The 13,472-nt window shown below is 41.6% G+C and overlaps 1 protein-coding gene across 1 annotated transcript in view; it reads right to left on the bottom strand.

Annotated features, from left to right (window-relative positions):
- The window catches only part of LOC126199242 (katanin-interacting protein-like), a 349,391-nt gene that overhangs the window by 287,064 nt on the left and 48,855 nt on the right, over positions 1-13,472 (bottom strand). Inside the window, exon 3 of the mRNA XM_049936035.1 lies at positions 9,965-10,236. Coding sequence (XP_049791992.1) covers positions 9,965-10,236 — 272 coding nt within the window. The remainder of the gene's footprint in view (positions 1-9,964; positions 10,237-13,472) is intronic.

Below are 13,472 nucleotides of genomic sequence, written 5' to 3'. Positions count from 1 at the left end.
TAACATAAAACTTTTTGCTTGTAATAAGCCTAATAGGCATTTAATATTGGTACTTCATGAATTATATTACGTTGTGTTATTTATGTAAATATGGTAGATAAAAATGACCATTTGTGACAAAACAGTCTCACTTATTTAGCGTGTTGCAATATTAAAAAGGTTAATTTTGTTTTATCTAGCAGACAGTGACAAAATGGATGTTATCAAATTGAGAAGCCACACCAATACTGGGTATTATTCTTATCAACAGCTTCTTCAGTTTTGGACAACGACATTTTGATTTTTCATGTAGCAAAAGATTTGACAAACTTTGACGAGGTAACAGATTCTTTCACAGAAAAGAAAGGACACCTTGTTAGGCTGTAGCACGATTAGAGAGAAAAAATGATGGGACCTATGGACTGAAGAAATATGTACTGTCTTTCTTGTCTGTTGTCTTTACTATATTTCCTATATTTAATTTTATGTTACACAAAACAGCAATAAAGAGTGAAAATTTTGTGAAGAGGTTTTATTCTCCTGGTCACAAATAATCCCACCAGTATTAAATGTGACTGGCCAACTGGGAGTATGAGAGGGACCACAGGACATTTTAATTTCTACCATCCTGAATATAGGTTTGATGGCATCCATTACAAAATATACACGTTTGAATTCTACAGAGCGAAATACAGTGACATGTGATAGAATGCTGTGTGAAGAGGCATGGTACTGCACTTTGGCACTCTATAAGACCAAATAACACACCTTATATTTCCTCGAACATACATGCTTTATACAACAAACCTTCCAAAAGATGTGCACATATTTTTGAAAATCGATTTTTTTTAAATTTTTTATGTCCTATGTCACACTGTAGTGACGGAGGGGGGGGGGGGGGGGGCACTATCTGGTACTGCCCCAGTTCGGAAATATCATAGATCTGGGGGACTGCTTGAGACACTGATATACACTTCATAACATAATTAACATAATTACAATTTTAGTACTTCAAAGAGAAAACACTTTACACTATTTTTTCACTCTTTATACCAGTGTTATCATTCTTCAGTGTTGTCAATTTTTGTCATAACACTTTGATAAACATCACTTCTAACTTAACTTCTAATATGTCTAGCAGGCACTAGAGATCTTTCAAAAATTATCTCCTCACTGTCTCTAGATGTGCTTCTCATAGGATGCTGTCCGACTATATCCCTCCCTGGGCAATAATTTTTGATAGTGTTTTTAACATATATTTTTCTATAACAATCGTTACTCACTCTTTTGCACACAGATTTAAAAATGTCTCAGCAACATTTACAATATTTGCATTGACACATGATATTACTATAATTACTACACCAAAACCCATCAGACTCCAGAAAGAGAATGATTTAATGAGAAGGTGCTGAAGGCATTTCTCTCCTGGTATTCAATCTCACTTTGTAGCTCATTCCACTTATAACCTGCAGCTGTTAAGTCATCTATCTAACTGCAGGTTGTATTGACAGTTCCACTTTAAGTGCACTTATATTCTTCCTCTCATTATTCACTATGCACAAATCTATTTCCTAGTTCAGTGACTACTGAGGACATTTGTTCGTATTGCAATACATGTTCAGACTGTATCACCATCTGAGTCATATACCCACGACATTTGCCTAAAAAATTTATCTTCCCTGTGCCTTGGAGCATATCTGTGGGACTTCCATCATTACAGGTGACAGTAATGCCTTAGTCTGCTGCAGCAAAAACAGCAATTCAATATTACTTAATGGTATCCACAGATCTTAGTTTAACACTATTAGCTTCTGCACGCAATCTGTGAGAACTTCTTGCACTCGATGCAGCATTTTAGCCTCACACTACTCATGATCATACATCTAGAAAAGTGTAGACACTTGCTTGAGTATTCTGAGGCTCTGATCTATCATCTTACACTATAACTGCTCGTTTTTTAACTTTGCACACTTATGTTTTCTGTCATCAGTTAGCAGTAGCTCTTCCCCTGGTGAAACATACGTAAATAAATGTCTCGTTTTGTACACTTCTAGAGGTAATAGTAGTATTTCGTAGAGATTATACACATCATTCTCTACTAGCAGCACATTTAACACCTAACTTAAGATGTTTCCAGCAATGAAAACATCCGGATCAATGTTTCTGATTAATGAGTGTCCTCTGTCTACCATAAGGTCAACAGAGAACCACGTCTTTGATGTCATCTTTTATTAGTTCTAGATTCTTTACAACCTGAACAGGATTGATCAGGTGCGACTCCAGAATATCTTTCTGAGCATTGACAGTCACTATATTGACATATTGTATTCCCATTCTAGCTCATTGAAAATGCCCATCAGTTGTATCAGCTGTTCATTAATGGTGATCAAAATTACAGCTCTCCATAACCTTTTGTCAGTGCTGTTCTCAAATTCTACTATGTGCCAGCTTAATTGCTTCATTCCAGGCGCGATAATTTCTTCATTTTTTGCTACAGAGCCCACCATTTGATTAAAACTAGTCGAGGTTGCTTTGACTATTGTCACTTGCTCCTTCGAAAGTCAGAGTAGCTGTTTCTGTTCCCCTTCTAAGACCTCTATCTTCACCTTGAAGTACGTGGCGTCATCTTTGTCTAATGTTCCAAACGGAATCTTACCGACCTCACCCACAAAAGTTTAGGTTCATTGTTTCTGTATACAGGATTCATGCTGTGCCAATTGTGTAATTAGCCCCTGTGCCTTTTCAGTTTTTCTTACATTAAGGTGGCATGTATGTTCTGCACTTCAGCATTCTGCTGCACTCATACTACACAACTCCAACTTAAAAAGCTCCTTCAGTCTGTTGGTGTGAACTGTCAGATACTTATTTCATTTCAGACAGATTACTGCATCAGGCCCCTTTTGTTTGTACTACTGTGTAAAAATCTCAACACTGTGTATCTAACTTACTTGGTCTGCCCTGTTGTATGCTGTCATCATACAACAGAACCTATCCTCACAACAGAAGTCCTCTGGATTCTGGGTCCTATCATAGTATTCCTTTTTTTTTTTTTATCTTACATTGCAAATTCTGTGCTCTTACACATCGGTGCATTTTTTGCAAGCGCTCCTTTATCTCTGCCACTTAATCATCAAAATTATACCTCATTCCAGCCGAGTCATTCCATAGTATCCCTGGGTTGTTAGTATCCTTCCAAAGACCAATTCATGCAGCGTATAAATCTGCCACACTATGCAGTATTGTATTATACACAAAAACTGTGAATGGAACCCAACTGTCCCAATTTGTCTGTGGTCTATTTACACAGTGTTGCAACATCTCCGTTAATGTTTGATGCAACCTCTCTAACACTCCGTTTATTTGAGGGTGGTAACTTGTTGTCTGTACCTTCTCGATATGCTTTAGTTTACATACGCTTTTCATAGCAAACTCATGAAATTATTTTCCATGTCACTTAACAATACTGATGGTATTCTGTACCCCAGTATAATATTCTCAACAAGCACTCTCGCTACTGCATTGGCACCTTGCCTTTCAATCACATTTATTGCTTCTGTACTTCCCCAACTCAGTTGTATCTTGTTTGCAGATATACTTTTCTATATACTTGAGGAAATTTTCATATACCTGAATAATATCTTCTATTGTCCTTGGATCAGGTGTTTTGTGCCCTGTGTCCTCGTAGGCCGCACCTGTTCCCTGCTCACATGCGCCAACAGCCCCGCTCTGATTGCTTGCTGATGGATCTTTGATATGTGCCAAGGCTTCCTTTGCACCGTGTCTTGACCAAGGCTACTGTCACCTTCTGATTGTGCACCAGCTTCCCTGACCTCTCTCACTCGCAAGAGTGTGTCGGTGGCATGATTTCGTTTGTCACTCTTGTACAGGATCTGGCAGACACATTCCTCCAGCTTTAACCTAAATTTCATCAATCTGTATGAAGGGTCTGATATACCACCTACCCATGTTAGGGGTTTACAGTCAGTATGTATCAGGAACTATCTTCCAAATACATACAGTCTAAAATATTTCACTGCCCAATAAATAGTCAACATATCCCTCTCAATCATACTGTACTGTCTTTCTGACTTGTTGCCTTGTTTAGCATCCTCAAGGGATATGCGGTTTTTCCCTGACTCAAAATGGCTCTGGCACTTGTCTGACTAGCGTAGGTAGTAATTATGAAGTTCTTTTCAAAGCATGGGTACAGTAGTACAGGAAGATTGATCAGCTTCTCTTTCAAATGCTGAAAAGTGTTTTCTTGCTCAACATCCCAAGTGTAAGGCACTTCTATCTACAATAATACATGTAGCAGCTTTGCGATTTTTCTAAAGTTGCTTATAAAATGCTGGTAGTATCCCACAAGGCCTAAATATGGCTTTAATTGCTTCACTGTTTTGGGCTGTGGATACTCCTTTATCACACTGACCTTCTGTGGAGCTGGCCTCAAGCCCTGGGCTGATAAAATATGACGCAAATAGCACACTACCTTTCACAAAAACTCACACTCATCCATGTGTAGTTTTAAATTGAGAGTCTTAAGTCTTTCGAATACCTCCGTCAGACACACATTATGTTCCTGTAAGGACAAAACGGAGTTCATTAACTTCTGAAATGTACTTGGAGCTGTTTTAAGACTCATGCATATTCGTTTGCACTTGTAATGCCCACACGGTGTACTGAGAACTGCCTTTTCTCGATCCTGTTTGTCTAACAAGACATGATAATAGCCCTTTGCTACATCAAGGATTGAGAAGTACTTTGCCTTTCCTAGACTGTCAAGAATTTCATTTATTCTTGGCAAAGAATACACTGAATTTAGAGTGATTTAATTTAAGTCACCTATAGTCCATGACTACTTGCCACTTTTGCTTTCCATTGGCATCCATCTTTTTCTGAATTAAAATCAAGGGAAAATTTCAACCACTTTTACTTGGTACTATAATGTCGTCCTTTAACATTTTTTTTTTAATTTCCAGCTGGAGCATTACTTGGTACTATAATGTCATCTTCTAACATCTTTCCGATTTCCTGGTGGAGCTCCTCCTTTTGTGCTTGCGGTATTCTTTACAGTCATGAACATATCACCCTAACTTCTGCTTCTGGTAGTAGTTTAATTTCGGGCCTGGTACTACCTGTGTAAGATAATATGTCTCCTGACAAATGGAAAACATCACTGTACACGGTGCTATGACTGCTGACTACTCTTCCACATTCAAATGACACTTGTGTGGATGTTCTCCATTAGCACGATTTCAGCTGTGGTTTATTTTTACTGACACAATTCACACTGAACGACTGGTGCAACCTTGTCCACTCCGGAACTGCCTCTACTACCGCCCATGGGCAGACTATCGACACAGTCTCATCTGTAGTGTTCAACACACTTGATAGGCATTCTCCTGATTCTACTTTTACTAATGCCTTAGGTTAATACATGCTCTTGGTGATTTCCTGTTTCAAAATGATAGCATCTCTCATTCCATTAACCTCTCTTTTTATTTGACACACATGTTCCTACGAGGGTTACTGCTGAAACAATGTGTTTGCCCTCTTTCTGCTTCTCTCCAGCATTACCTGTTGTCTGCCTCTGTTGTGTTCTGACAGCTGACGTATTCACACTCGCCTTTCAAGATGATTCTCGCTCTGCGTTTAAGCGTCTCTTGCAAGAGCCTTCTATTTTCTTTGCATGAACTGTGTGGAGCTAACCTTGTGACTCTGTCTTCATTCCCTTACAGGCCTTTCGTTCTCCATCTGAGGTTTCTCTTAAAGAGCCTTCTCTTTCTTGTACCTGCACAACCATATTAGCAAGTTTCCGACTTCTAATACCAATCTGCACTGGGCGGAGCCCACACTATTGCTCCATCTTCATTCTGATCTGTTCCCTGCAGATTCAATGTTCTTTGAAAAAGTCTCGGCCCAGCAGCCAATCAAATGGAAGCTCTCCATCTTTCCCAATTATGTGGAAACAATGCATCACTTGCATTCTGTTTCTCATTCAGAATTTGAGGGTTACAGTTCCCTCTGTCCTTACAACTATATTAGCGATTCCCTGAATCCTAATACATTCATTTGGATTATATTTTCCATCATTTCTGAAACTACTTCTCCTAACTAGGCTTATATGCTCACCACTATTCACAAGAAACGTCAGGCAATTAATACTGCTGTTCTCGCACTTCAACTGTATAAACTCATTTTTACTTTCGCAGTCAACTGTTAATAACTTTCCAGGTAAGACGTAAGGTGATTGCTTTCTTATGCCATTACTTAGTTTTTCTAGGTTTTACTTCTCCTATGTGTGTTATGTGCATGGCAAACACTTTTTGGACAATCTCTCATGTACTGACCATTTTGTTTTCATTTAAAACATGTTGCAGACTTCAGATGCTTACATGGGCCTCTATGACTTGTAAAATTAAATTGAGAGCTCCTCACTGCTCATGATTGATCCATTTCCCTACGTCTCATTGATACAACTGGCTTCACTTTTCTTAATTCTTTTATCTGCATGACACTCCCACACCATATGGCCTGGATTCCCACACATGAAACACTTGGTGGCTTTCTTCTCAATCCGCGGCATACAGCACCAACATCTCGAGTGATGATCTTTTCTTGGGCCGAGGCTATCATGCTCTCCTCTGTCTGAGCTATATTTATATCCTCTGCTAACATCAGCTGCTCACCTCGCACACGCACTATTGTCTTTATCCTGTCATCGTAAATCCCTCGGATAAAAACTGCTTGGCTTAATTTTCTAATGAGAGCAAGGCTGCCTTCTAGCTCCAATTCTCGCATGGTCCTCTATCGCTTCCCTGAAATGGTATCCAACCTCCAGCCCCACTGAGCTAACTTTTCCAATGGTCTTGCTGACTTGCAAATATCTGACATGCATTGAAGTTAACTGTTCTTTTACTATCATAATTTTCTACTAATATGACATGCATATCTCGCCAAGTGGCATTGAGATCTCTGAGTAATAACTTGCTACATTCTGAGACCACTATTTTAGGTTTAACAGATTTCAAAAGGGTATCATGGTGCTCTGGTTAAATAAGTTCAAAAGCAAGATAACAATTGTCAAGGAACTCATTTAGAGCATTTATAGTGCCATCAAATGACTGCAGTATTAATTTTAGCACACCTAACAAACTACTAACGAATTACCTACTTTGTGACTGAAGTGCATCAGAGGCTTCGCCAGAAGCATCTCTGTCTCATGACATGCCTGCTAGTCTTTTAACTCATCATTGGAATTCTCATTACTCCTGTTGCTTTTGTACACCATCTGCTGTGCTGCAAAACGTTGTCCTTGTGCTGACACCCATCGTCGCCATTGCCGCAGCTGCTGATGTCCACTTTCTGCTGTCTCATGCCGCTGCCTGTGACTTGGTGCCTCTATCTGCACTGCGGCCACTGCTGTTGCCCTGATTACATGTGTTACTTGCACCTCTCTCTCTCTGTCTTGTGCCATCTGCAGCCTGTGTCACTATCTGCAACTGTCACTGCCACAGCACATTGTCCAGCAACCCCGTGCTGCCCTCACACCGTTGTCCATATCCTCAAGCTGCCGTTGTCCACCCCTGGCTGATTTGCAGGATGTCCTCCTCAACTCCGTGCACCATCTGTCCACTGCTACTGAGGTTGCATTGCCCCTGGCTACCTTGCTGGATGTCCTCCTTGTCCCTGGCACTGTCTGTTGCTGCGCTAGCCCTGGCCACTACCTCTTCCTTTGAGCGCATTCTTCTTCTTCTTGAAAGCAGGAGAAGGAACCTCTTTTTGTCCTGGCTCCTAGTTCTGCAACTGGCCTGCATATTGTTATTCAAGCAATACAAAAGGGTTTCTCAAAGCCATTCCGTTATTTTACGTGAAATTGGACTGAGCAGGTTCGATATTCCAAAGAGAGGTGACCTATTCCTATTACTCGTGGCATTATAACTGCACACTAATTCCACGACCCAATCCCACATGTGGCACCAGAAAAAACATCCCTATGCCATGTCCAGCGAGCAGTCGAGATGCTCAATGATATAGGTGACTGGACAAGGCCCATCCAGTGTGGAGATAGCTAACTGGATGTTTGAAAGAGTTATGGAACTTGGTCAAAAAATAATTGAATGAAAACAAGACTTCAATAACTACAATCTTTCATTACTCGTCTGAGCAAAAAGTGGATAATGAGCTAACTGGATGTTTGAAAGAGTTATGGAACTTGGTTAAAAAATAATTGAATGAAAACAAGACTTCAATAACTACAATCTTTCATTACTCGTCTGAGCAAAAAGTGGATAATGACTTGAATGAAAATACACTACTCCTGATTGTAAAATCCCATAGGCGGGGGGGGAGGGGGGGTGTATGCGGCTAAGTCTGAGTGCGAGCAGAGCAAGAGCAAATACTACAAATCCCAAATCCAGGCCACAGGCTGACCCAGAACTGCTGTCTGTAATGAACTCTCTTGTGGGCTACGTCACCTCCACCTTTATACTATGCGGCAGCCACATCGCCCCTTCCACATTGGCGCTTCTGGGTACCACGCTGCAGGGCCTCGTGTGTGATAGCATACAGTCGCTGCCAATGCAACTGCTGTGCCTCTCGGCTTCTCCATCTGTGCTTGTGTAATATGCGCTCGTGTAATACCTAGTAACATTTCCTGCCAGTGCCCAAACCAATGGTCTTCCTGTGGCATCTCCTTTTTACTCTCTGGAGTACTTTCTAGAAAACTTATTGGTTCTTGTTACTGTTCTGTTGCCTTTCAGGAAACCAAATTAAGAACACGTTTGACGGCAGTGTCTCTGGCAGGTCGCATAAATTTGCATGAGCAATGGCCTGATGCACTTACTTCAATAATCAACTCGAAAACAGTTTAACGTATCAATTCTATTTCTTAACAATTATTTCTCAGTATAACCTACCCTGCAACACTTTTTACAAGATTTTCAGACTGTTTCTGATCATCATGTATAGCTGTATGAGCTTGGAAAAATCATTTAAAATAAATAAAGGATGGAAACGAGGCTGTTGTTTCTCTCCAACATTGTTAAAAACATATCTACAAATCACAAATGGTATCTGTGACCTTATTAATAATTTTATACCTAATGCCTACTGAATAATTTCAAAATGAGTAATTTGTAAAGTACTGCTACAGAACATGTAGAGCGTTTGTTGTAAGACGAAAATGTCTGTTCAGAAACTACTGGAATGATGCATCTTTACTGATGGATAATGTTGATAAATATTTTACTTTACCCATCAGTTACAACTGGCACTTGGTGGATCTGAGGGAAAAAGGAACCACACACTTTCCATTTTATGCAGAGAAGCATACGTTTACTGATACTTTTTTGTAATTTTTGTATACTGTGATTAGCGTGTAAAGAAGCACGCAGATGACAAGACAGCTGAAAAAGACTCTAGCAGTGGAGCCAATGCACTGTATAAGCACAACTTTTAACAAATACACAATGTGAATCCCTAGAAAATTTTCCCAACTAGAAGTTGCAATATCTTATGATCCAATCCTTCATTCATCAATTTTGATCATCTACTTGTGCTTCCATCTTAAATAAATTCTAAGCTGCAGTACTATATGAAATTTTCCTCAGTTCTTTACTAAAGAGCATTTTTCTTTTTGCAGTTTTAAAATTATTACAGTTTTAAAATTATGCACTAACTGCACAAGCATGATTGACAATAGCAAATTAAACACAATTGGAGAGAAGAATTATTCAGAAAAGTCATAGGTAAATTAAATGGGGAACAGAAATACAATTTTTTTCATTTCTTACTGTAAGTCCCATAGACAATGATATGAAACTGCTGCCTGTTGTACACTTTTGCATATCAACTGTTCTCCACTAAACAGCTCCCTCAGGCCACACCACACTTTGTCTTCAGATTTCCTTTCAATTTTCTCACCTTTGCATCCTTATAATAATTTTTAATTTTAAATACAATCTTCCAAATTTACATTTACCTGTTTCTGTCAACCTGCCCTTGTGTTTCAGGTCAAAAAAACACAGTGAACTCCATGATTCCTCAAGTGAAGGCTTTGCCACTGCTGACGAAATTTCCGGAAATGCAAGATTCTGACATAGTGTGGTTTGCAACAACTGGATGTCAGTCTCCACATCATTCAAACAGCAGCGAGGGCTGTCACCCGCAGACCATGAACCAGCTGAAGACCTACGACCGTAGCATGCCGACTTGCTACGTTGCACTTTCAGCTGGTTATCAGAAATTCTGCAACTAATGAAGATTGACAGCTCTATTAGCATAGTTTGTCTAAAACAATAACTAAAGGCAAAGGCACCGAGTTCAATTCTCGGTCCAGCACGCACGCGCGCGCGCGTGCACACACACACACACACACACACACACACACACACACACACACACACACACACACACACATATGCACGGTTACAATGCCTTGGTGCATGGCTACAATGCCTTAGTGGACTACACTGTAGTGCCAAGTGTTGTGTCAGGTGGAGACGGTGAAAGGAGAAATGAGTCAGGGAGTGAAAGGGAAAAGCGGCCGACAGCTGGGAGTGAGAGGGAGCACAGGGACAGGATAGAAATGAGCCAATGGTGAGCTCAAAGACTTACTCTTGACTCCTTGCCACATGGATCACATCCCAGTGGAAGACCCGGGTGCAAGACTTGTCCAATTCACCTATTCTGCGCTTCTTATTCCAGTTCTGTCATAGGCATATGCTATCAGACGTGAGGCCGAAATGCATCTCTGATTTATGTAGATACATCCTTGACTCATCCATCTCCACACCTGTCTCCTTGCCTCCCACTTCATCACCTTTCCTTCTTCCTCTACTCTGTCTCCCATTCCACTCTCCCACCTCATTGTGTACCATATGTAACTCTTTCTGCCTACACCAGAGTGAACATTGCCTACACCAGGGTGAACATGTCAGTGCCACATTCTTTCTCTGTCTGTGTGTGTGTCCTGCATTAGTTAGCTATGAAGAATGGTGTTGCCCAAAAGCTTAACACATTTTTAGATTTGTTTATGTGCCTATTGACTGGTCAGTGGCTCAACTATACCATGAGTTGTTACCTTTGCTGTTTTCATTAAATATATATTTAAAGACCATCACAGATTTAAAGGAATTGTCGTGAGGATACAACCATCCTCTTCTTATGCTATACAAGTATGTCTGATTAAAGGGCAGAGCCTACAATCACATCAAGGCCATATTTACACGCAGGCTACCTAGCCTGTCGGCTAGGGGCCCACACCACAAAAATTTAAAACAACCCCACCAGCTGTCACATACGTCCACATACAAATCCTGCCACAGTGACGCCATTCCTGAAACCCAGCGAGATCTCCTCATATCATTATGCCCATCCCATAAGATGTCTGAGTTCATCTCTCTCCTCACCCCACCACTCCCTGCACTCCTGCCTTCTTCATGCTCTCTAAAATCCATAAGCCCAACTGACCCAGGATGCCCCATAGTGGCCAGTTGCTGTGCCTCCACAGAGAGAATCTCTGGTCTCATGGACCAACACCTTCAGCCTGTTACACAAAATCTACCCTCATATATGAAACATACCAACCACTTCCTCCACCGATTCTCCACATTTCCTGTTCCTTTATCAAAAGGCACCCTGCTCATCACTGTTGGTGCTATCTACCTCTACATTAACAATCTCCAGTGCTCAAGACCTTGTCACTATCAAACAACACCTTTCCCAACGCTCACCCACAGCTACCTCGTCCTTGAAGGTGTCACCTACAACAAATCTGGTATAGTGTCAATCTATTCTAAAGGATGAACACTATACTACCCTCATTCCACCATCACACGCAGTCTTTCTATTCTTTTCTGCTACCCCTTTCCTTCCCATGACCCCACTGCCCCCTGTCTAACCTCCCAACTGCACATAGCTGCCCTACCCTCTCTCCACCTCGTCCCTGCACGCTCTCCAGCAGCACTCCACTGTCCGCCACACCTTTCCACCCCAGCCTCCTCCTTACCCCCACCCAATTGCCACTCCCATCATGCACTGGTGCTGCTGCTTGCAATGTGGCTTCAGTTGCCTGAGACCCTTCAGATCTAATCAGTTGGGATGGGCACCAATCAGTACCAGATACAAACACTTTTTCTGTTGAGGTGTTCTCTTGTACAGGCTGTTTCCTCTATCTCCATTCAGCATCAGCCAAGACTAACAAAATAAATGAAGCTGTTGAAACTTTACATAATATAAAAGCACAAATAGTGCAGTATGAGATCATATTTAGGATCTATAGACTCCCAGAATGAAACTATGTTGCCAACCATATGAGGGGATCTTTTATGACAACTGGAGTAATTTTTTAATTATAAGGTTGTAAGTATTTTTGGTATATAGTTTGAAAACAGTAGGTCGCTACTCACCACAGAGGGCAAGCATTGAGTCACAGACAAGCACAATGAAAACGACTCCTAACATTTAAGCTTTCAGACAAAAACAGGTCCTTCTTCCAAAATAGAAAACACACACACATTAACACAGCTCACACACACATGGCCACTGTCTCTGGACACTGGGGCCTGACTGCAGACTGTTTCGGATGTGAGCAGCAATCTGCTGTGGTGTGTGGAAGCGGTAAGGAGGAGGCTTGGGGCGGGGCGGAGAAAGGATAGCAGGCTAGGGACAGGGGAAGATGTTTTGCTGCCTGTGAGAGCATGTGGGAATGTTGTGGGTACAGGATGGGCTGCTAGATGTATTCAGCAGCCTTGGTGGAAGGGGGCCACAGGGGCGGGGCCATGAAAGTGGGAAAGGGAAAAAGACTAGTAGGTGTACTGGTGGGACAGCAGTGGTGTGTTGTACTGGAGTGGGAGCAGGGAAAGGAGAGGTGGGGGGGGGGGGGGGGGGGGGGAGTTACGGCCATGAAGGCTGTTTGCAGGGACAATTCCCATCTGTGCGAGTCAGAAAAACTGGTGTTGGTAGGAAGAATCCAGATAACACAGTCTGTGAAGCAGTCACTGAAGTGAAGCATGTCATGTTCGGCAGCATGTTCAGAATGTGTTCAGCGGTGGGGTGGTTCAGCAGTGATTTGACCACTGTTCGTCAGTGGGCATTCATGTGGACAGACAGCTTGTTAATTGTCATGCCCATGTTGAAAGCAGCACAGTGGTTGCACCTTAGTTTGTAGATAATATGGCTGCTTTCACAGGTAGTCCTGTCTTTGGTGAAGTAGGAGATGTCTAACATAGGACTGGAGTCAGTTGTAGTGGGAGGATGTATGGGACAAGTCTTGCATCTGTGTCTATTGTAGGGATATGACCCATGAGACAAAGGACTGGGAGCAAGGATGGAGTAGGGATGGACAAGGATATTGCATATGTTTGGAGGTTGGGCAGGATACTGCTGTAGGTGGGGTGGGGAGGATATTCCTCATTTCAGGGCACAAGGAGGCATAGTCAAAACACTGGTGGAGAATGTGATTCATTTGCACCAGTCCAGGGATGTAC

Source organism: Schistocerca nitens, chromosome 8 (assembly GCF_023898315.1).
Source record: "Schistocerca nitens isolate TAMUIC-IGC-003100 chromosome 8, iqSchNite1.1, whole genome shotgun sequence".
In the NCBI taxonomy this organism is placed as follows: Eukaryota; Metazoa; Arthropoda; class Insecta; order Orthoptera; family Acrididae; genus Schistocerca; species Schistocerca nitens.
This window is presented reverse-complemented; position numbering and strand designations above follow the sequence as displayed.